Raw genomic sequence first — 25,178 nt, 5'->3', positions numbered from 1 at the left:
GAAGCCTCCTAAAACCTCGCGAGAAGGCTACACCTGCTGTTCTCCAAATCGCACAGGCTGTTCTCACGATGCTTCAGAAGGCCTCAGAAGCTTTCCAAAGGCTTTCCGAAGCATCACAAGAACAGCCCACGCTATTTGGAGTATGAGGGGCCTCAGGAAGAAGGCCTGGTATGGCCAGCAGCTGCCTCACATATGGCCAGGCCAGGCACACCTCGTCAGCAGCAGGAGGAAGGTGGCAGGGTGAGTGGAGCACAAGGCGGGAGGGCCAGTAGGGAGGCAGTGTGAGTGGAGCATAGGATGGCAGGGGCAGTTGGGACTTTGCACTGTGGCACTGGGATGGCTGGCTACGGCACAAGGCTTCAGATGGCACTCAGTGGTAGTGGAGGCATTGCGGCTAAAGTAGAGGCCTCGTGGGGGTGGCGGCCACCTGAGACTGCTGAAGGCCCCAGGCCTCTACTTCAGCCCCAGTGCTACTGCCACCGAAGAGTGGCGCTGTGCAGGGTGGCCAAAAGGGCAGAGATGGGGGGGAGATAATCAGGTAAGGGTAGTTGAAGCTCCCTTGGCGATTGTAAGTGCAGGCAGGCTGCCAGGCACCCAAATTTTAATCACATAACCGCAGGGGTGCTGCAACAGCTGTAACTTTGAGGACCAGGTGTAAGTACTATACATTCAGCACCACCGTAATTTCAAATGGTCACTGAACAAATGATTGTAACTAGAGGACTACCAGTATAGGTTTTTTCTATATTATTCTTGGTGCTGCAGACATTTTGGTTTCTGTGTAGAAGGTACTACTTTGGCTAGAGCAGGACTGCGGTGTGGATAACTGATCTGAGTAAGGCTTGCTACAACAGCCAGCAATGCCACCTGAGTTGCACCTTACCATATCCATGTTATATCAGTTATCTGCATATCCATCATGCAGCTTAAAATTCCACTAGCAGCATTGGCTTTCCAGAGCCATTCTGTTACATGTTCTTTCCATGATCGGCTTGTGTGGCATCCACACAAGCAGAATAAATAACAAAGGGACTTTGTCTTCATTCCATAGTCACAGCTTCCTAGTTTGGAAATTATGCTTCACTCCTACTCTTTCTATTTCTAGGAAAGACTTTCCTCTTTAACCAAGCCTTTTCCTTTGAATTAGTTAATAGTGAGTTTTAACTATTTATTATCAGACATGAATTGCTTGTTAAATTGTTTTTAAAAATATCTGGCTTGAATGCCTTCAGAGAAAAAAAGAGGGATAAATTACTACTACTAATAAATCAATATTATTAGTAGTATTTATATCCTCATCTTTCACAAGAAGAACAATAATAGCAACTTGCAGACTGCTTACATGCCACTGATTTTGCAATATCCTATTCTTTTGGTAGGAAGTAATATCAGAATATCTATCTAACTTTTTTCATTTCTGTTATATATTGGCTTGAGTGTTTCAAAATATCCCTTTTTGTCTGTATAGGAGGTATCAGCAGGGATGGGAATTAGCCAATGATACATATTTGGGCAACAGATTAACCACAGCTTCCACTATGATTCTAGGAAGCCATTCCAATAAATAGTACATTTTCCACTATTTTCAGGTATTTCATTGAGGTACATAGCTTAGTATCCCAACTAGAGGGTTTTGTTTCTTTTCTTTTTTTAATTCTATCCTAAGTTTTTCAAATCCCCCAGCCTAATTCCATTCAGGTTCAGAATTATGAAACTCATTTGGGGAGGTTCATAATAAATACTAAAGCAGCCTGTTTATGAAAAATACATCACTTATGTCAGCCGCCAACCCTGGACCATAGGGAACTTAATCAGAATTTCCGTTTCTGTGTGGAATAATCTGACACGACTGGGGGTTATACAGAGCCCCTGTATACAGAGAGGCAGGAACGAAGAAGGAAGAGACTCAGTCAGAGAATGTCACATTGATTCTTGCCTATAGAAATACAGAGGTTTCACCTGGAACATGCATAATCCATTTGGTAACCCGAGGTGGCTCATTAGTACATGATGATACCAATCCTCATTCCCTAGTGTTCAGCCAACAATTTAAGTCCAAGATTCCTGGTGTTGAATGTGAAATCCTGTTGTCCAACAACTTTATGCTATTGATAACCCCGAAGCCTCTTCAGAGGATGATAGGGCCAATGAGGGCCAAAGTACTGTTGAATTAATGTGGATCCATGATGTATTTCTTACTTCTTGAAATATTTGGAAAAGGCAAGCTGTAGGAGAGATAATCACTGCCATTATAATGCAGAATTTTACTAAGCTGTAAACATTTGAATATTCTCCCAGCTAAACATATATTTGTGAGCTGGGTGGAAATGTTCAGTATCTCCTGTTTGATGGTGATGCTACTGAGAATCAGTTCACTAGGTGCTCAGAAAAGAACTACATTGCCATTTCTTCTGTGAGTGAAGACAAGGCAGAGCCTAAAAGACAAAAATAAGTCTAAGCAGAAACAGAGTAACAAAGAGCATTAAGACTAGCATTTAGATGTATGTACTGTATGTATATGCCAGTTACAATTTGCTCTTTTTTCTTTCTCTCTTTCCCGTTACTTATTTAAATGGACTAAATCTACTCATTTTTAATGCGTGATGTAAATTTGCAAATTAAGGGCATGCAAACTAAGAAGTATTTAGTTGAGATGTGATTGCGCACGATGTCATTCTCCATTACATTATTTTTGCTGCGCAAATAAATTATTCACCTTTGCTTTCCCCATCCATTGTGTAATCTAAAGTTCTCCATTTCTTCCGCAGCCACCTGGGTTGGAGGCGGTTATATAAATGGGACAGCTGAAGCAGTGTATGTTCCAGGCTATGGACTCGCCTGGGCTCAGGCACCCTTTGGGTATGCACTTAGCCTAGTTGTAGGTAAGCTAAAGCTGGAAACAAAGCAAAAGACAAATGTATTATTAAAATGGCAAAGATAAAGCTTAAGCCAAGATTCTGCTGCCACTGAGACCAGAAAACAATGTCACTGTCTATTCCTGTGTTCTTTCAGTGTAAATGGATTTGGGGAAAATGGGTGCAGCCAGCACTAGAGATGGTATTGCAGACCTATGTTCAGCTGTCTTGCACTAAGATATTAAGGATCCAATTCATGTCAAAGCCTGGTGTTATTTAGTGTTTTTGCTGCGGTCAGTTTTTAAAAGTGCACAAGAAACTTACAGGAGGATATTTTTTCTTTCAAATATTGGGTAGCATCAAGAATTAGTCATTGTTAGATTAAGCTATTTACTAAACAAGCTAAAATGGATGGAAATTAAATCCTGTTGATTTTGATGAATCATAGAATCAAAGCCTTGGGACAACATAGGACATTGTTCAACATCCTGTTCAAGGCAGGAATACAAATTAAAGCACCCAAGCATATGGGAGCTCAACCTTTGTTTTAATATATCCAATAAAAGAGAACCTACAGTTTTGTAATAAATTACATTTATTATGTAATTAATTCCACTACTGAATTTTTCCTCTGTTGGGATAACTGCTCTGAGTAAGACTAAGTAAAGGAGCTGCTCTAAGTAAAATTAAGTCTGTGTCCAAGTGATAATTTCTATTCTTTTACTGAAACACCTAATACTGATTATAACATTCCACTGGTCATGCACTAGCAGTAACAACTATAAGAACCCCAGTTCCATTATTATATAGTCATTGAGAAGAAAGGTTTATTGGATTGTTATATTATGGAAAAATGATTTGGTGTGTGTTTAGATGTTTCTTATAAGCAGAGTGATATTACATATATAAAACCTATCATCATCCATTGTTATGGCTGGCTACTTGACCCAGAAAAATAATTAGAATTCAAACTTTTTTCAATTTCACAAAAGGTTTGCAGTTCATAGAGATAATTTTTGCTTCCATTTTAAGGCTTTATAAAATAGGATATTATCTGAATTGTAAAGGTACTCTAGTTTCCAGTCAATATCAGTGATGCTTAGAAAATGGAGTATTCTAGAGCTATAAATATGGATGATTTTTAATAATGGATTTGCAAAAGAATTTCCTGGGCGTGCAGGTATTTCTTATTTTGTAAACAGAACACTGCTGCCTATGGTTAAAATAAAATCTTTTATGGGCTTATGAGCTTGCAGCGTCTTTTTAAAATAAAAACTTATTTCTATAGAAAAAGGTATGCATAATCATAGATTACAGTGATTATTGAAGATGGAAAATACATTGAATCAGGAAAACACTGAGTTGACTTAATAGTTTTTTTTTTATGTCTATGATATTTCTGATGTTTTTTTATCTTTTAGGTGGCTTGTTTTTTGCAAAGCCCATGCGTTCCAAAGGGTATGTGACAATGTTGGATCCATTCCAACAAATTTATGGAAAACGGATGGGAGGGCTTATCTTCATACCCGCCCTGATGGGAGAAATGTTCTGGGCAGCAGCCATCTTTTCTGCATTAGGTAAGGAATTCTGTGAACAAATCAATTGTATAAAATCACTCTGGATAAGGAGGAAATATGCAAATTGAGAAATGAGATACATTTGCACAAATGTTCTTCTAAACAAATGCTTAAAAATCAAACAAGCCTTCTCCAATATATATGATAACTACAGTGTGGTAGTACTAATCAGAACACTGAGAGTAAAATATTGTGTAGAATAGCCAGGTGTTCTCTTATTTATAGTAATATTTGAAGAGAGTAATCATGAAAGGATTTAGCTGTACAATTGGATTTAAAGAGATTTTGAGCGGGGATGCCACAAATTCAAAATGTATTTTTAAACATTTAAAACATTTGGCCTATTTAGTGAATGCCTTAAAATCTTAAAGACTATATATTGTACTTGTGCATATATCATACATTTATATGCTATTTAGTTGCAACATACAGGATTGTATAGATCTGTGCGTATGAGCTTATATCCTTGCAAACTTATATATCCTTTTAAATGTGTACCCAGTGAATAACTATTGTCAACTTCATCACAGAATGTGCCTTGGAACTCCAGCCTGAGCCCCACTGAAGACATGCAATTGGATAATTTTATCTATCTATCTATCTATCTATCTATCTATCTATCTATCTATCTATCTATCTATCTATTTAGACTGTATAAGACCGCCCTGCTCACAATTTATGACTCTGGGTGAACTACGCCAGTAAAAATAAAACACAGTAAAAGTCAAAAAAATAAATACAGTAGAAAACCAAACTAATATGACAAAACATGATTGATATATAGACAAAGCTGGGTATAACAAAACTTTCATAGCACAATGGGTTCATCTACCACCTTGGTATAATAGTAGTGATAATATCATCTTATCTTTGCATTCAGGGTGGCAACCGATAACAATAAACATTCAAAGACCTATAGTAAAACCAATACAAATGTTAATGCCTGAAGCCTGGCAAGACAGGTGCCATGTCCTTAAACTGCTCTTCCAAAAGCAAAGGGAGCTGGAATGGACAAAACTTCTGAGGGAAGACATTCCAGCTCCATACCAAGAAGGCCTTTTCTCACATGCCAGATAAATAAGCTCCTGATTGTGGGATGATTTTCAGAAGAGCCTGTCTAAAGATTTTTTTTGTTTTGTCTATAATTTTTATTAAAAAGTTTAAAGAAAAAGATAAAAACTAATACAAACTAACATAAAGTAAGGAGGAACTCAAAGGAAAAACAAGAAAAAATTGAAGAAAAATAGAAAAGAAAGAAAAAAGATATAAAGAAGTAGCTTCCAATATTCTTCACAGCAGTTACATGTACAAATATATTTTAACCTCCCTCTCTAAAGTTACATCGTATTACTCTTCTTTCTATAATCTATCCTAACTAATCATCAAAACCATAAATCCACAAGTTCCTTTTTTTCCATTTTTACACAAAAAGTCCATAAGAGCATCCAGTCACCAATAAACGTAGAAAATGTCTTCTCTCTAATCAAGAAGTCAATTTATCCATTTCAGCAAAATCTGTCAACTTTACCAACTATTCCTCCATAGCAGGTATTGTCAAAACTTTCCATCTCTGTGCATATAGTAATCTCGCCTCATGTATGGAAATAATCTTCCATGGGAGCCTGTCTAAAGATCTTAATGCCTACCCATTACGTTCTTCATAAGACAGGCAGTCCTCAAATAGCTGCTTATGGCTTTAAAGGCAAACACCAACATGAATCTCTAAGAAAAGCTGGTTTCTACCTAGAGTGAACAATTTGAAATCTTCAGCTGATGGATTTTTTTTCCTGATATTTATTCACTTATTTATTTAACTTGGTGTGCTGCTGACTACCAGTGCCAATTTTACCATTAAAAAATAAATTTAAAATTGAGATGCTAAAAATGGTTAAAATGCCATTTCAACAAGCAGGTGAAAATAATTGAGATTACTGAGTATTTATATTATTAAAGCCTACAGAAAAAAATGTGTTTTAAGGGATTTTTTTAAAAGCTAATAAAGATATCAGGCCCCTCCACTCTGCAGAAAATGCGTTCCAAAAGTATGCAAAGGCTCAATCCTGAATTGCCTCCAGAAGAATTTTAAAAGCAGCTATATATGAATCTCCTTAGATGTTCACAAGACACATGGAGGTGTGTATGGAATGAGGCTTTCTCTCAAATAGCCTGCACCATGTAGGGCTTTAAAGGTACATAGCACTATTTTTTTTTCCTGGAAAGAAATCAGTTACTAGTGCAGTGCTTTAAGCATAAGGGTAATACAGTCTCGTCAAGTTCTTCTCTAGAGACCAACCTGGATGCTACACTTTTTACCAGCTGAAGTTTCTGGACCAGACAAAAGGCAGCCCCATGTAGAACACATTACTATAGTTGAGTGTGAAGGTTACCAGCACACGCACCACATATTTAAGGCCATTATCTTTCAGAAATGGACTCAGCTGACATATCAGCAAAAGTTGGTAAAAAGGCACTCCAGGTCATTTCTTAAATCTGTGAAGATCAAGATAGGTTTGGTCCAGAAGCTTGCCTCTAAATTGTGATGTGCTCCTGAACACACATATTTACCATGACTTTGGAAGTCTGGCCAATGAGCACCTCCATCTTGTCTGGATTTTATGTCAATGTGTTAACCCTCTTCCAATTCATTACTGACTTCAGGCAGACATTGAGGGAAAGTATACCATTTCCCAAAAATGTCACAGAGAAATACATTTGGGTATTCAATACATCAGCATACTGACAGTGCCCAGCAAAAAATCAGATAATTTCCCCCATCATTTTCATGTAGATATTGAAAAACACAGGTGACAGACAGTCCTGAGGAACACTATGTAACAGTTCTTGCTTCAAGAATTGATACCATCTGAAATCTGCCTGACAGATAGGAATGGAAACCTATACAACCATGCCTTCTATTCCCAAATCTTCTCTAGTGATCTAGAAGGATTCCTTCAGATTCTTCTCCTTATAATCTAGACTGGTAACAGTTAATCCATGGCACAAGAATCTAAGAACTCTGATTAGTTGTATTTATTAGGAGGTAGGTTAAGATCACAGCACAAGAATTCTAGTGAGTACTTTCACACACATATATATCAACAGCCTATGGCAACTCTTGCCCATTTCTTCAAGCTTTTTTATACAAAAGGGAGGAGACTTGCCTCTTCTGTGAAGGTGAGGTGATCTTTGCCTATTTTTTTTTTGTTTTTTTTTTAGTATTCCTTTTTATCAGTATCAGCATGAGAAATAACTCTCACAGTTACCCATGTTCAATAGTATTGAAAGCCACTAAGCAATCCAGGAGAATCAAGAAAGTCACACACCCTCTGTCAGTCTTCAAACAAAGATCATTCTTCAGGTCAACCAAGGTCATCTCAGCCCCATCGCTCAACCTGAAATGGGTCAAGAAAATTTGTTTCCTGCAGGGCTGCCTGCAGGTAAGAAGCAGCCACCATCCCCTTAAATAACCATAGAAGGCTTGAGCCTGGTCTATAATTCCTTATCTCCAAGGTATCCAGAGCAGACTCCTTAGAAGAGATCTAGGAATTGCATCCTTTAAACAAGGAGCCAACCTTCCCTCCCTCAGAGGGCCATTTATCATAACTAAGACATCTCTAATATGCTCCCAGTTAGAAGTGACAAGGCAAGGTATCACTCATTGAAACTGATATATTCTAACAATACAAGACAAGTTATTAAATATCCTCAAGGTTGACTGTACATCCAGATGGGCCAAAATATTCTTGTTCCCAAGTCTGAGATAAACACATTCAATGTTTATCAGTCTTCTCAAGTATCTGAGTAAGGGAGATAAGTTCTTACAGATCACAACTACTCCATGTCCCTGCCTGCTTCCCCTATAGTACAGAGCCTGCAGCTGGGAGAAGCTAGATCCACACCAGCCCACCTGCCTTCTCCAGCCAAGTCATCCATGATCAAACTCTGGATGATCTGTTTTATTTTGCACTGCATTACACAGGAGGAAGAACCAGGTTCTTTGAAGGGCTAGAAACTTTCTACGAGCCTTAAAAGCTGACATGGCCACCAGAAGGCAAAATAGCCCTTAAAGTTCTAACCTCTCTTTCCCAATAATGATTTGACAGCCTTCCAATACTGATCTGCTATTCCCCACCACTACTGTGATTGCTGCCACAGGTCCCTGTGCCCCCTCCCCAACACACTTTAGCAAGTCACTTAAATATCATAATTGGTCTTTATTTTTTTTGTTGTGCACCATCCAAAGTCTTGCAATTTGGACAATATACAAAATTGTAAAATAAACAAATCATGCATGGGTGTATGAGTGGAGGGAATCCTTCAGATAAATCCCTGAACTGTCCTTTGCAACTTTTGCTACCTAATAACCGATAACTATGTATATAGAGCTGGTTGAAATGACATGTTTAAAAATAAATAAAATAATCAGCCTTACTTCCAGCTGTGTTCTGATTATCTGGAAAGCAACAGGGAGGTTTTTAACTATAATTTTGTTGCAAGTGCTCCAGAAACCAAGAATAAGCTGCATGCTGAGGTGATGGAAACTGAGTGGCTTAAACAATTTTCAGGGAATTTAAAATGCAAGTTCTCTTTTAATGTAGCTTACTGTCCATGAAAGCTTTCTGTCATGTTTCACAATGTGGAAGGAAATATTGTAAAAGCCTGTTATGCTCACAAAAAGACAACTTGCAATTAGGAACTAAGATTTTACTATTTTAGATGCTAAGGTATGACTGTGAGTGGCTTACATGCTTATTGAGTCAGGACCAGGGACAGCAACATATTCAAGCATAAGCCCTATGTTTTGTCCGTGAAACGTCCGGTATTAACAGGATCAGTTGTGCGGTTAAGTAATTTTATACTTTCTACCTATGGTGGGAGAAGGGGGTGCATCTTATATAACATGCATTCACTTCAAAATGTGCTGAGCAAACCCCATGATTCTCATATTTAACCTTTTAGCTTAGAAACAATAGCTAGAGTAATATCTCTCAATGTAAATGGAACATATCAGCATCACAATTATATCCTTCCAGTTTTGTTGCTACAGAATTTCACTCAGGACTTCCTAGATTTTTTTCCTATTTCTTTTCTCTAGAGTCACTCCACATACACTTTCTTATACTGATAACACTTCACATAACTTAATATACTGATCACTGCATGCTTTCATGGTGCTTTGGGTGGTGATATATAGTGGTTCTTCTGCCTGACAGACACAATTCTCACACTCCCATGTCTTAGGTACCAGTTGGTTGTGCAAAATAACATGGCTTCTTATACTTCTCATCTTGTGGTGGTTTAGAAAGATGCCATTTGGAGATCCTTCCACTGACATCTAATTTAGAAAGAAATGGGATAGATTAGATCCTTGAAAAGATACTGTACAGATCAGACTAAATGAGTCTCCGGAAAGTACTGTCGACCCTTCTATTTTTTCTCATGAAACTATAACCATGTTTTAGAAACAGAGACCAAAAGGTGCAAAATGAATTTTTCAGTCACATTGAAACACCTTGGAAAGAGCATAAATTGTTTGCAGAGGTTTAACTTATTTCTCTACCCCAACCCTTGTTACAGGTGCCACCATAAGTGTAATCATTGACGTCAGCATCAATATTTCAGTTATTATTTCTGCATCCATTGCAATTCTGTATACATTAGTGGGAGGACTTTATTCAGTTGCTTATACTGATGTGGTCCAGCTGTTCTGCATTTTCATAGGACTGGTGAGTTTTATCTTTATTTTCCATATGTAATACCAAGGTGATTGTATTCTGTACCAAACAGAGGAAGAAGGTGCTTCATTTCAACACAGATTACAAGAACATGCTGACTAATGTGTGGGGAAAAGGGAATATTAGGGATTTTTCTCTATATTCCCCTTGTCTTAACCATTGTTATGGAATAAGTCAGCACCACCCGTAATTGTGATTTATATTAACTAGGGATCAAATTTAAACATGGCTTGAAATCAACTTAAAATTATAACTTCAAAACCTGGCTACATAGGAACTCTGATTAGCACATTTGGCAATTGCTGATGAATTGCAAGATTGCAGATAGTAAGAGAAGTTAATCTGCACCCAAGAGAAGAGGAGATGAGAAATGGCCAGGAAGGATGATGGCATAACTGGTTCTTAATTTGCCAGTGCCTTTGAATGCCTGAGGTATCCATGTTTCAAGGACAGAATCTGACTGGACTGGCAGTTGAATCCTTCAGTTCTGGCCACCAAATGTTTTCTGAGGGCACCATCTTTACTTAGAGGGTACAGGGCAGGCTATGTGATCTCTCAGCTCTGTTCTCCAAACCTGACTACTGCTGCTCCCTCTCTCCTTCCCTCCACTGTGCACGCATTTTAACACAGGGAGGGAATGCTTTCATTTAGCTCAAGGGCAGAATTCCCTCCCTTCTACTCGGTTTTATCCAGATTCTGTCAGTAGGAAAGACTGAAGAGAAAAGCTGAAGCCCTCAGTTAAACTCTGCTCACTCCAGTAGAACTCACTCTCAGTCTTGCCTCTCTCTGTGCACACCGAGGCAAACAAGTATTTTTTTTCCCCCAAAGAGAAAAGCTGTCCTCCTTCAATACAGAAGAAGGCATCGTAATTAGTCCTTGTCTTCTGGATAGAGAAAACATTACCTTTGTCTGTGAAAATATTTGCAAAGCAATATTGTTCTCTACCTACTTTTGCACAAAAAAAGGCAAAGATCCCTATCTGAGAATGTACCCCCCCCATAAAATAAACTTTTATGAAGTATGTTGGGTAAATTGACACATTTTATTTCTCTATATTTTCCATTTTCTCTAGTTAATCCCTTCTCTCCCTCAGTTTCCCTTCCCTATGCTACAAAAAGCCTGCATCTCTAAACACACTATCTTAACCTTGTGGTTATCTGTTGCCTTGTGGATCAGATTTAAAGCAAGATTGACCACAAGTTTAAGAAGGCCTTCCAATAATAATCTCAGATAGGTCAACATCCACTTAGTGTCCATGTGCAGTAGCACTAATGCTGCATGCTGCCGTTATACCCTGCCAAAGACACTTAATTGCAAACTTTTACTTATTATGCTCCTTAAAAGACTTGCCCAGCCACATCGATAAGTGCAATGCAATAGGGACTGTGTGTGTGAGAGAGAGTGTATGTGGACAGTACCATTGCTTTCACGTGTACTGCCTTGCAGCCAGTACCTCACACGCTGCTTCCTTTTCATTCCATAGTTCCAAGATGCCTGTACACACACACATATACACAACCATATACTATTATGAAACTGGAGCCCAGTCCTCTGCATAAATAGGTTGAGCTGGGTTCACTAGTGCTTATTACCAAATAAACACAGCTAGGAGCTCCCAGTCCCAAGAACCAGGATGGATTTGCTGAATGTGTTCTGTGCTTTCTAGCATTGTGTATTACCTTTTAAGTAGGAGGATATACTGTAGTTTCAAACATTTTATTCCTAAAACAGCATTTTCTTTTCTCTGAACCAATTCATTTCCCCTGGTAGAAGTGAATTCAAAATGGAACTCTCCTCCAAAATATGATAATGCTAGCAATATGTTTTCAAGTAAATAATTTCACTTGCCTAAAATTTGTGCCAAATGGTTAAAGGAAACCCAATTAAATAGAAAAGGCTTGTTTAGGTTTTAGGGTCCCTAACACTTTTCTATTCTCCCACCATCAGACACACACATGGTAAAATCAGAGAGAGGACCTTCTGCTCCCAATTCTGCAACTTCCTGCCAAGGAAGATCACTCTAGTTCCATGCCTGTTGTCTTTCAACCCCAAATACTTTTTTTAAAAAAATTAGATAACGTTTCTGGTATGTAATCCCACTTGTGTGAAGGAGAAGGTTGCAGCTGCTGGGTTCAAGGTGTTTATTTTCTCTGGATGTGTTTCATTTCATGCATTTATAATTGGTACATTTTAATCTTTGAATGATCACATTTGCAGTTTATTGTTAGCAACCTTGACTGATAAATTTGGTAGAAAGATGAGAAGAAAGGTAAATGAAACCACTTCTGTATTTTCTTGCCTGCAAAAATGTTTTGCAGTTGAAAAATGGCAAAAGAAAAAGATAACAGCAAGAAATATTTATGCCATTCTTTTATTATTTGCTTCATTTTTTTTATAGTGGATCAGCGTCCCATTTGCCTTGTCCCATCCTGCAGTAACAGACATTGGGTACACAGCTGTGAATGAAGTATACCAAAAACCCTGGCTTGGAACCATTCAATCAGCTGACATATACACATGGATTGACAGTTTCCTCTTACTGGTGAGCATTTTTGTGAAAGGGTACAAACCACTCAAGGTTTATTTTCCAAACTCTTAAACTGCAAATGGTTTAAGCCATGGAGAGCCAACCTGGACCCCTCCAGATGTTTTGGACATCAGCTGCTATCAGCTCCAACCAGCAAGGAATTGTGGTGGTTGTAATCCAAAATGATTGAACTGTACAAGTTGTCTGCCCTAGGCTAAGCAAAATAAGTGTGAACAACTGCACAAATAACCTTTTAAATCTAACTGTATGCTGAAGATATGCCATTACAGTCATATGACACTGTGAAAAAGCAGATGACCTCTCTGTTATAAGGGACTTAGGAACACTTCCTAGGAATTGGGGGTGATAGGATTCAGTAGATCTGCAAGAGAAGGATCATTGCATGGATACATATTTAAAGGATGGGATGAATGTACTTAGAAAAGAATACTTGCAGTGGGCAGATACATTAATCTCTGGGTTATAGAGCAGGACAGAAATGTGTGAGGGAGCAGTGTGAGACTGGCTTAATATACAGAATTCCCAGTACAATTTCTGTGACATCATATCTGAAGTCCTTGTGCAAAATTAAACAGAAAGATGGTGTGTAAGCAATTGGTCTAGACTGTTAATGCCAGAGAATATTTAAAACCAAACCAGTTTCTCTGTGGATAAACAGCTTAACACAACTGCTTCTACACACAGTTATTTCTTGAGATTTGTCAAACTTGTCACTGGAGATCCCTCTCTGGAACTGTTTTCTGCCCTGAAGGAAAGCAACTAGAGCAGGGTTTCTCAACCTCAACAACTTTAAAGATGTGTCAGCTTCAACTCCCAGAATTCGGGGAATAGAGGTCCACACATCTTAAAGTTGCTGAAGTTCAGAAACACTGAACTAGAGGCAAGCCAAGGGTAAATGATCATGGCAAAAATGTGCAGCAACATTCTTTTCTCCTGCTGCTTTCTGGAAATGTAACCCAAAGAATAATGGGGTTTGGGGGAAAGTCTAGCTTAAAGGGGACAACATTCTGGCTTAGCTTAAATGTCATGTCCCATACTTTGGTTAGGGAGGAAATGCTTACAAGGTTTAAAGCACTGTTTCCCTGCTGAAGGTGGAGTTGCTAGGCAAATAGGTTTGACAAAGGAGCATGTTGGCTAAATGTGTTTTTGCTTGGACTCAAGTGAGCCTCTCTTTACCAGGAATGAATGATTGCAGTATTGTTTATGGTTATTTGCAGATGTTAGGAGGAATCCCATGGCAAGCCTATTTCCAACGAGTCCTTTCTTCTTCATCAGCTATGTATGCGCAAATGCTCTCTTTTCTGGCAGCTTTTGGGTGTCTTGTGATGGCAATACCTTCGGTACTCATTGGTGCCATCGGTGCATCAACAGGTACATTGACCAAGCTTCCAATTTGCTGTTATTTTAAAAAGCAGCAACCATAGAGCAAGAGACAGCAATGGCCACCCTTGGATACCCCTATTTTTTTTTCTTCAATCTGTTTCTTAATTTGGGGTTTTATCCTTGCCCTGAATCAAAAGAATAAAAAGCAATAAAGAAAAGGAGAAAGAAATGAGATATTCTTTAATTTGTATACAGCTGCATGTACTGTCTTCAAAGTGGGAGATGTAGTTTTTTCCTCTAAATCAGTGTTTCTCAAGCTTGGCAACTTTAAGGGTGTGGACTTCAGCTCCCAGAATTCCCCAGCCAGCAAATTTGTCCTTATTTTGTACTAATGAGAGGTCAGATTAAAAGCCTTTTAAGGGATTGGTGGCCCTAGTATTGCATGTTTTGTGTCTGCGTATGTGTAAATGATTAAAAATTTTTCTGGCCTTATTGCCTAGTAAAAAAATTAATGGGTCTGAAGACTCAAGAAATGGGCCTTTACACATTTTGGAAACTAATTTCTAACGATAGATGAACGGCCAGAATAGAGGGCTGTTTACCTCAGAGTTGTAGCAACCTTACAATGTTTGTAATACATGAATACTATTTTTCCATTATGGTGTAGTTCCCAATAGTATTAAAACAATCGTGCTGTCCAAAACAGTTTCATAGAACCATAGAATCCAGTTTGGAAGAGCCATTTAGACAACTTATTTCAACCACGAGCTCAGTGTGAGAATCCAAATTAAAGCATTCTTGACAGATCACTTTGTAGCTCTGCTGAGGCAAGTGCAGGAAAAGAGAGGTTATCATTGCACTTCATTCCACCATTGAACTGCTCTTGCTGCTACTCTTATCCTTCAACCAAAATCTGCCTGGGGAATTCTGGGAATTGAAGTCCAGACATCTTAAAGTTGCTAAGGATGAGAAGCACTGCTCTAAATAATTACCTGTGAAAGGGGGTGGGGCAGGTGCTGAGCAAATGAGTGGGTGGAGCTGCAGATGGTAGCAGACATGGCACTGTAAAGCACAAATGCCTTTGATTAGCTTATAAATTAACTATTTCTTGGGAGGAGCTAAATGCCTGGTTAATTTCACCTCTCTCTTTCTTTTCTTATACAGTGAGCTGGTCCTATCCTCTCAGTATCCAATTTTGTTTCCTGTTACTCTTTCCATCTCAATATACTATCTCCCCTCATCCTATCTCCATCCTTCCCCCCCCCCCCCGCTTTTGTTGCTATTTCTGGTGGAAGTGGGGAAGGGAAAATGAATATGAATATATATCCATTCTTGTGTGTTTGTATGTGTGTTCTTGCATGAGAAGAGAATACTGGGTGTGTGCAGATGACGAACAATTAATTTGATGATTAATATAATCAGGGTACCTTGTTTTATAGGCAATTGCAATTGAGTCATTGCATTTTATACATCTTCAAATAGAAGTACACAGGAACCATGGGAAAATTTCTGCAGACACTGATGGGAATTAATCTGTACCATCCTTCCCTCATTCCAATCTCAAGGAAACCCTGTTCAAAACTACCTTTTGCCCTGTGAGGGAGGCTATGTTAGAATCCAATAAATGGCTTTTATTGGAAGCATGATGCAAGCCAAGAGACTAACCTTCCTCCTTGCACAATGCAGTCTGGATCCTAAATTCCTCTTGAGTTTATGCTATTTAAATTTTAATTGTACACTTAATGTATAATTTGACCCTTATGAATTCAAATTAAACCTAGCTCAACCTGAAGCCTTTTAAAGTCTACTAGATTTCACCTCTGTAAATTTGGCATAATACTAGCATGCAGCCAAGATTAGCATGTAAACCATGAATAAAAAGCTGGTGTAGACATATTTTGTAACATAGTATATGACTGTGAATGTTGGGGTAGACCACAGAATCCAGCAATTCAGTCCAGCTTTTTGTTTTTTAAAAAGCACATTTTTAGCTGTTAACGCTTGATTTCTTTTTTCAGGTTCAGATCTACCTACTAGTAATTAATGTATGTTTATATTACAGCTTGGAATAAGACTAATTATGAGGGCCAAGACCCCAAGCTTCAAAAGAAAGCCGACATGATATTACCAATTGTTCTTCAATATCTTTGTCCAGTGTACATTTCGTTCCTTGGCCTTGGGGCAGTGTCTGCTGCTGTTATGTCCTCTGCTGACTCTTCCATTTTATCAGCAAGTTCTATGTTTGTACGGAATATATACCAGCTTTCATTTCGACAAAGTGTAAGACTATATTATAAACACAGTATCATTGTGTAATATCACAGGAGCTGTAGTTGACAGCTGATGATATTTTACCATATATAGGAATGAAAGAGTACCATGAACCTTTATGTGTTCAGTCTGTGGCAGTCATTGAGAAATGGGTAATTCTGTTCACTCGCTTCTAATGTTCTCAAACCTTTGGTTGTTCTAGAGGCAAAAGTTTTCCAGAGTTTTTATCTGCAAAGTTTAAAGGGAAGAAGTAATCCTGTATCTTATCTTATACACAAGTGCTTGAATATTGTGAGTGAAGATTTTCTGGATCATATTAAGTTAGCTACTGAAGATGAACTGCAATCCTATCTCTTAAAATTGAGTTAGTGATTTATATAGTCAGATCATTTCAGTGAACTCTCAGTGTAACTTTCACAATGAAAACTGTGAGATAGATAGGCTCTAAAGAAGTAGCCTTCTCCTAGTAACTTACTTTATTCAATTATGAATAACTGAGTGGACAACTATGAATAAAGTGTAACATACCCAGGTGTTTAAAGAGAATGAATAATATAGGAATTTAAATTTATTTTAGCTTTATGACCAAGGAAAAAATTGCAAAGTGGAAACTTTTCCATAGCTGGATAACTTGCACTAAATGCAGTGTTGCCTATTTATGAAGATACAGCATGGTGCAGAATTTTAAAAGTGCCTTTCTGGCCTGAATGCAGCTGAAAATGATTATCCTGCATGTGTTCAAAGAAGTTTCCAGCGATTTGGATTTTCTTCTGCTGACCACATTCACAATCAGAAGTAGCATAGAGATAATCTTTCCAACAGCTGACATGCCGAAACAGTTATATATAACGTTCTCCTTCCAGATTGTACAAACAGAGAATATTTTAGTATTAGGTATGTTTGCTATCTTCAGTTATATATAAAAAGGCAGGAAATCATCATCATCATCAATAATAATTTTTTAAAAAAACCAAATCCAATCTAAACATCTCGCTGACTCTGGGATCAGCCATAATAATGATACTATTTTCCTATCTTTCAGGGGAAATTCCCTTTATGCAAATATGCCAGAATTGTGAGGGGAAGGGCATTATATAACCCAGTACATTAAATAATTGTTCCCATTAGCAGATGCATCTTATATGTCTAAGATTCTCTAGGTGCTGATCATATCAGTTTGTTTATGAGCCATAAATATTCTAATTAACAAGAAGATTCTTTTTATCATCTTGAGTCCATATAATTCTTTTTGATGCCTATGTAATATATAAATATCTGTAGTAGAAAGCAAAATGAAAATGTTTCTATATTTTACAGGCTTCAGACAACGAAATAGTTTGGGTCATGCGAATTACCATTTTTGTGTTTGGAGCTTCAGCAACAATGATGGCTCTGGTAGCAAAATCCATTTATGGTCTCTGGTACCTCAGCTCTGACCTGGTTTACATCATCATCTTCCCCCAACTTTTATGTGTTCTTTTTATCAAGGGAACAAATACCTATGGTGCCATTGCAGGATATTTGTTTGGGTTCATACTTCGAATTACTGGAGGAGAACCTTATCTATCCTTGCAACCTTTGATTCTCTACCCTGGTTGGTATCAAGATGATGACTTATATGTTCAGAGATTTCCTTTTAAGACATTAGCTATGCTTACCTCCTTCTTTACAAACATTGCAGTGTCCTATCTAGCAAAATACTTATTTGAAAGTGGCACTTTACCGCCCAAACTAGACTTCCTTGATGCTGTTGTTGCAAAGTACAGTAAGGAGAACATGGACAAGGCTACTCTTGTGAAAAGTGACAATATTGTTCTAAATGAACTGGCACCAGTGAACCCTCGACACAGTTTGACTCTGAGCTCTACTTTCACAAATAAAGAGGCCTTCAGTGATACGGATTCAAGTCCAGAGGTATCCACTGCAGAGGGGAATTGACAACAACCCAGATGAAGAGAAATACTGCTTTTGCCTCACCCACAGTGCAACAGGGTATGCTGCCATGGGAAATTAAAGGTAGTTTGGGAAGAAATGGATGGAGACCAAAAAACAAACAAACTACCATGCAGCTCTTTGTTTGTTTCTGGAAACAGGAACAGTCTGGAATAAACTCTTATATAGTATTATCAAAACATGTTGGGTGGAATTATAGAGTATCTCACTCCACCAGTATTTGAATGAAGGCTGCAGAGGAGATATGGTTATTGCCCAAAAAAAAAAAAAAAAAGGAAATGCAACGTTTAGAAAAGAGACATTGGTTTCTTTAAAATTTATAGCACTGATTTGCACACATAGAAGTAATTTGCAAATTCAGAATCCCTGTTCTCCTAGCTCCCCTCCATCCTCTAACTGAATTGGATCCCCAGCTTTTATTTTGCGCATCCTGGAGCAAGATTGTACCGCTGAATGTTAACTTCAAATCATAAACATTTAGTAGTGCAGTTTTCTTGGGGTTTTTAGAAATAACAAACCAAATGATTGTGTTAAGCTTCTAGTATCTTAACATGCATATTTTAAAGAAAATATAATAAAACAAGGGCCTAACATTCAGCTCTGCTATTTTAGTGATGTCATTGAGAAAGTGAGACCGCTAACCACTGTCCTAGTTTATGGTTTGGATGAAATCTCCTCAAATAGAGGAACCCTTGAAGTATATAATTAATCTCTGTAACATATGGCAAGTTTCAGTGGGAAAAATGCTTATCAACATAATAAATTGTCAAGATGGAAGGACTAGGAGGACAGGAAAAACGGGGTTGCGCTCTCACTTCCAGAATCAAACAAGTTTGACATAAGCTAGTGTGTCCTGTCTGGGACCAAGGGATTCAGTAAGGAAGCAGAGGAACTTGCAGATTCCATGATCTCCAGCAATAAATGGTGCTCCTGAAATTGGCAGATTTAACAAACATGTATACAGTATACCGCTTAAATCATAGATTCAGCGCCTTGCAACTAGTAAACTGAGATGATACTCTACTAAGAACAGGTTTTTCCTTTGTGGAAAGTAAGCCTTTTCTCTCACCAGTTACCCCTTTATAAAGCCAAGAAAAAAACAGCCATGAGGCAACCACCCAGGTTTTCAAGTGGTTATATCAAAAGCACCCTTGAGGGTTTTTTTTAAACATTCAGAATACCCAAATGGTACTCAAAGTGACCTGGGAAGGGGGTAAAAGGGAGTTTTAGTATCTCTCTTCAGCATTTTCTATCATTACAACACTGTCATGTCAAGAGAAAACTAGCTAGTTAATGCTTTCCAAGCATGCTAGTTTTAAATGTGCAGTGAGTTCATCTTATGTACAACACCATTCAAACTTTTGGTATCTGTTTGTCATCTGAAATGATATTCCTTGGCAGCAGTTTAATCATCTAGAATTTCTGCTTCTCTTTTTCATTGTGGAACATTGCTAATTAGATAACTGCCTGATTAGAGCACAGTATTGACCTTTTATCCAAATCATAGCTTTGTATAAATGTCTAACAGTGTGAATTCAGAGTGTGTGTACGCGCCTCTCATGTAACCTTATGTAGTCAGTGCCAATATACGCCTTGGTAAATTGCTATCATGTGTGCATTCACCCAGCTATACCCATGTTTTGTGTATTATCTCCAAAGCAGTTTGTTTGGATAAATGTGGTTTACTGTCCACAGAGTTGGGCCATTATTAAGCTATTGTATGTATGCAAGGGGGTTTATGCATCTTTTTGAAACTAATCACAGGAAAATAGCAGGAAAATGTGTCTTAGCATTTGATGCATTCTCTTAAATATCTGATAGAACTATTAGCCTTTTGGGTAGCAAGACCACATCCATCCATCAGTATCCAGAATGATCAATCAATGCAAAAAATTAAAAACCTGTGTGGCTGCCAACACTGTCTTTTTTTAATTCTTAGATACAATAAAAAAGAGGGAATTGTCACTTTTAAATGGTGCTCCACCCTAAACTATCATCCACAAAGCTATAGTTTTATATTTTGTATATGCTACAAATAGTTTGCTCAGCCATCAGGGAATGTTTCCTTGAACAACATGGATGGCTCCTTTTCTTCTCCTTATGAGTAGGGAAAACAGAGAAATGCTATCATTTGCACTACTGAGATCCAGTGCAGCCCCAAAGCTGCTCTGCATTGGCTGATTATGGTAGTCCTTGGAATATTTCTTCCCTCTCCTGCATTCCCACAACCAATGACTTCTTTCATCCACTCTGCATTATTTTTTGCCTCTCTGGTAGACTAATACAAGTGTGGCAACAATTCTTTGATTTGTAGTAAAGAAATTAGTTGTGCTCAGAATATACCATAATCTTTACTGAAGTGGGAATTGTACATTAATTACTCTTTTAAGAGTTAATACAGTATCTTAATGTATAATATTCTTAGCAGTACACTAGAGGAAAAAATAAATGTATAAATGCATTTTTACAGCAATAATTTGAATTGAGAATTCAATCTGAGAGGAAAAGCAGGAAAGAATGGTTTGTATTCTTGAAGGGTGAGAATTATTGGGAATGCTCGGATCCTTCCCCCCCCCCCCCCATTTTGTCCACTTTATTCACAGATGATTAAAAGCATCAAAAGAGTGATGATTTTCAGGAGTTGGTGAGTCATAAAATTGGAGGAGGATTAAGATTCATGAACTCCATCATTTCCTCAAGCTACTGCCATTTCCTCATTACTACAATGAAGTATTTTCCAGGTCCAGTCTTGACAGAAAATGGCTGCTACCATTACATGAGCATTGCTGAAAGACAGTATTAGAGAAAGAGAAGGTCCATCAGCTTCAGTGGGACTAATGTCACAGCAGAGAAGACAGTGCAAATGTTTTAAAAAAAATAACAGAGGAAAGCAAGTCAACTTTTCCCCATCACGTGCCCCAAATTTCAGTGCTTGTGAGAAGACAATTTGATCCTAGTTTATTAAAAACCATTTTAAAATTGAAAAATGGGGGAAAGAGGCAGGAAATTAACCAATTACATGTTTTGGTTAAAATCTATAAAATTGTGGACTACATTAGAAGTTTAAATAGCTGCTAAAAGAAAAAAATCATTCTGATGATTTCACCAATTTTTACAAGGTTAATTCACTGTATATGCAGATTTATTTAATTCTAATCTATATAATATTACAAATTAAATTGGCTCTATAAATTACATTTAATTTTTTTAAAAAAACCTTTAATCTCATCTCTGTCTCTGAATCTAATCATTATTGGCATACTCTGCCTTGAACATACTTCCTCGCCACATGATATGTCCTTCTAGAAAAATACAGCCTAATTTCCAAGCCTACCAAATTAAACAAATTATAAACCAGAGATTGTTACAAACCCTGGATTGTTACAAGCCATAAATTACCCTTTCAACATTATGGTTATGTATTTAATTACTTCCACTCCTGGATTGCTAGTCGTGGGAAAATGGAAGTACAAGAAAGAAATGAAACTTAACAAGTAGGAGCTTGACCTGATTTTACATAAGAGAAGATCCATGAATGGCTCTCTTATTGTATTTCTCTCCTCGCCTAAATCAGCTCCAGAGATCTGCCCATGGTTACAGAAGGAGAAATGTCAGATACCCCTATTCTTTCTGTTTCCTTTTCCAAAGCTAATCACTTGATTGGTATGCAGCCTATTGCCATGCCTTTTTAAAATAAGTTATTTTGGATAAAAAATGAGTAACAGGCATTCAGTGTAACATGTGGCTTATTCCTGACTGTATCCAGTTAATGAAATCTGTAAGTTCTATTTTTAGATTTAAAGGTCAATATCCCAAAGTATTCCTTTCTTTACATTTATATATGTCCAGAGATTTTGTGAAGGGCATTCTGCAAACTATATTGTTACAGCTTCTAATATTAATTGCTGCAAATACGTTTTTCTAGGAATTTGTGTATACATGTTCCTTTTAAATTTTCATATTTTTCATCTTTGCAGAACCCAAGGAGCACTTCACAGTCAACAGCAGATCCATACTTCATGTTCAAGTTTTATGACTCAGCTAACATTGATCATCTTCCTAAATGTCAGTGCGTATCTCAACATAAAAAGAAAGATGAACATGTTGTGAGTCCATCACACAATACTGCACTATAGAATAGTCTAAACCAAATTTGTGCATAGGGAAGGATCGATGGTTGAAATATCCTTATTGATCTCCCAGAGTAGATGATTCAGATTCATTGGGCACACTACTCATATTTCTCACTCATCTTGTTTTATGAGCATCTGTTATTGCACTAGATATTTTGAGGAGAAAGATCTCATCACAGTGTTCAAGCAGAATTTTCCATAAAAAGAGAAATCTGTAACCTTTATGATCCTTAGACCAAGTCTATGATCTTTGAGCCAATGCACAGAATTCAGAGTCACAGAAAGATAGTAATGCTAAAGATTGGGTTATTTTTTCATGTGTTAGAAAAATCTATAACTTGCACTGGCAACTGATCATCGTTATATTTCAAGTGTGTACATGCTCCCAATTCACCTAGTCATGAAAACCCATAGGTTTAATAGAAAAATCTGTTTTTCTCCTCTTTTATATTCTTGGGCATGCATAAGTAAATGGAGAGAGGAAACAGGATTCTATTGAGCCTATGAACGTTTTCTGTGTCTTGGCATTGTACCCACAATGGGATGGAATCATTTGCTTAACCTTATTCATTACCATTAATTCCATATTTATTGACGGAAACTTGTCATGATTCTGATATGTCTATGGTTGTTAAAATATAATTCTAGCAAAAGTGAAAACCTATTTTTTGATCCAGGACTGTAGCACCCATTGGTACTGCTGAGTCAACACAAGCATGAAGCAGGTAAAATACTCTATTGAAGGACTTCTTCAGAGCAGAATAGGACCAGAGGTGAAGATAAGCCACCATTAGCTCACTTTACTTGCAACTCCAGAATGAGTTCATTGTATCTACTAGCCGTAGTACAATTTTGCACAAGCTCGAAGTTCCAAGGCTCTGGTTGCTTAACAATAGTAACAGAGATGGATAGAATCAACATGCACTCCTGTTACATAACTTCCATGCTTAGGGGAAGTGATTCTAAGTAAGCTTTAAAAAAATTACTTTGTTTCATCATCAACAAGACTAGTCATTTCTATATTATGAATGTTATGAGAGACTGAACTGAATGTATACTTGAAAGATACTAATGAAATACTTAAAACAATTGGATTTTAGCCATTTATTTTCAGAGTGATCATTAACATTTAAAATATATTTAAAATATTTTAAGTCATAGGCAGAAACATGATCAATTACCTGTCTACACTTTGTGCTGATTTGATCCAATAAAATGTGTCAGTATATAACTGTAAGTCTGCTATTTAAACAGGGTAGTAGCTGTAGTTATTATTTACTAACATATGTATATATATTGTCTGTCATAAATATATTTTAAAAATGGTTGAGTCAAATAAGAATTCTGGTGTCAATATCTGTGTTTCTCTCTGCATGTGCAGCAGTATATTCATTAGTACCCACAAATTCAGGAACAAAATATCAAATGTCTAGTTTTGGCTTCATTTTTGTCTAGCTGTTTAAAAATATATACATTTATTTTAACATTAAGCAGTGTGTCCTGTGTATGATTTCTAGAATGCACTATATTGAACTGAATCAATCTGTTTCTAAAGATTTGCAAGCATATTAGGAAGTGTTTATTACTGATTTTCCAGAATGTGTCCCAGATAGCTCTCACAAATGGTAAGCAATATCGTAAATCATCATATTTCATTTCAAAAAGAAAACCCACAAACAATACCACCTTCATCAAGATAACTCAATAGCCTTACAGAATCCAGTAAAATGGGTTAGGCTGCAAAATAATTATTTGCTCAAGAATATTTTACAATGTTCATGGCTAAGCAAGGAACCTGACCAAACCAGACACAACACTTAAATTGCACTTCTCTTTAGGCATACAATGAATAACCAGGATTCTTTGCCATGTACATGGGAACAGCAGCCTAATCCTTTTTCTAAAGATATTTTGGAGAAGTTCAACTATTAACAGCATTAACAAACTGATATGTTGCCAAGAGAACTTTGCACACATGTATTTGTACCTGCATGTAAATCAGAACTGCATTTCTAATCAGGCATGAGAAACAACTCAGGCTGAGAAGTATCTTAGCAAATATTTAAGGATGGGACTAGAAATCTGAACAAATACCTAAGGATGTTATTCATAAGGACAAGACATGGTGTGTGGCTCTCAACCTTCAGGGTAAGATAGGGATAGGGATTTTAGGAAACTTTTGAGCAAAACTATAGTGAGAATCAGGGTGGTGAAGCAGCTTCTTGGCACAAGTTAATATTAATAGGCTAATAGTACATAAAGTGTAAAGTAAAATTTTTTGCTACTTAAACAAGTTTGGACACTTTATGTACTATTAGCCTATTAATGTTAAGTAGCAAAGAATTGGTGATCCAATCAATGTCACAGAAACAAGATACTTGCCTTTAGGATTGATGAAGTTAAGTATTAGATAGTATTAAATTTACCCCATCCAATTTTGCCTCAACCCATTAAGAAATCAAGAACAATCTTTGCTTATTAATACAAATATCCACCTCCCCAACACCACCCTCACCCCAGAAGCTGTTAGTAGCAAGGCCTAAATAACTGTAAAGAGGTTTATGTATGAGCAAATAGGACTTCATATAATTGAAATCGTAGAGAAAGAAGCAAAGCCTGTGCTGATGTGCTACAGGTCTTACTTGTCATGCACAGTGAAGAGGGAAATCAAGTCAGTAAGACTGATATGAGGTGACCTGCTATGAATAAGTGATATGCAGGAAATTGTTCATCCAACTAATTATTCTTCCACTGGCTTTGGCTCAAGATTCCCATACGTATTC

At 37.3% G+C, this 25,178-nt stretch overlaps 1 protein-coding gene across 3 annotated transcripts in view; it reads left to right on the top strand.

Annotated features, from left to right (window-relative positions):
* SLC5A7 (solute carrier family 5 member 7) overlaps positions 1 to 23,853 on the top strand; it is a 29,235-nt gene extending 5,382 nt beyond the window's left edge. The window contains exons 3-10 of one of the 3 annotated variants that reach the window (XR_015795407.1): positions 2,769 to 2,882; positions 4,277 to 4,432; positions 10,010 to 10,158; positions 12,566 to 12,709; positions 13,933 to 14,086; positions 16,101 to 16,318; positions 17,627 to 18,301; positions 22,240 to 23,853. Coding sequence is in view for 1 of the 3 variants with exons in the window: in XM_088136565.1 (XP_087992691.1) it covers positions 2,769 to 2,882; positions 4,277 to 4,432; positions 10,010 to 10,158; positions 12,566 to 12,709; positions 13,933 to 14,086; positions 16,101 to 16,318; positions 17,627 to 18,247 (1,556 nt within the window). In the remaining 2 variants the exon portion in view is untranslated. Of the gene's footprint in view, positions 1 to 2,768; positions 2,883 to 4,276; positions 4,433 to 10,009; positions 10,159 to 12,565; positions 12,710 to 13,932; positions 14,087 to 16,100; positions 16,319 to 17,626 lie in introns of all 3 variants that reach the window. The other 2 variants (XR_015795408.1, XM_088136565.1) reach the window with 2 other exon arrangements.
* Positions 23,854 to 25,178: the final 1,325 nt, after the last annotated feature.

Source organism: Python bivittatus, unplaced genomic scaffold, assembly GCF_059951505.1.
Source record: "Python bivittatus isolate LINGU-HERP-01145 unplaced genomic scaffold, Pbiv_v1 ctg000060_np1212, whole genome shotgun sequence".
Lineage (NCBI taxonomy): Eukaryota > Metazoa > Chordata > Lepidosauria > Squamata > Pythonidae > Python > Python bivittatus.
This window is presented reverse-complemented; position numbering and strand designations above follow the sequence as displayed.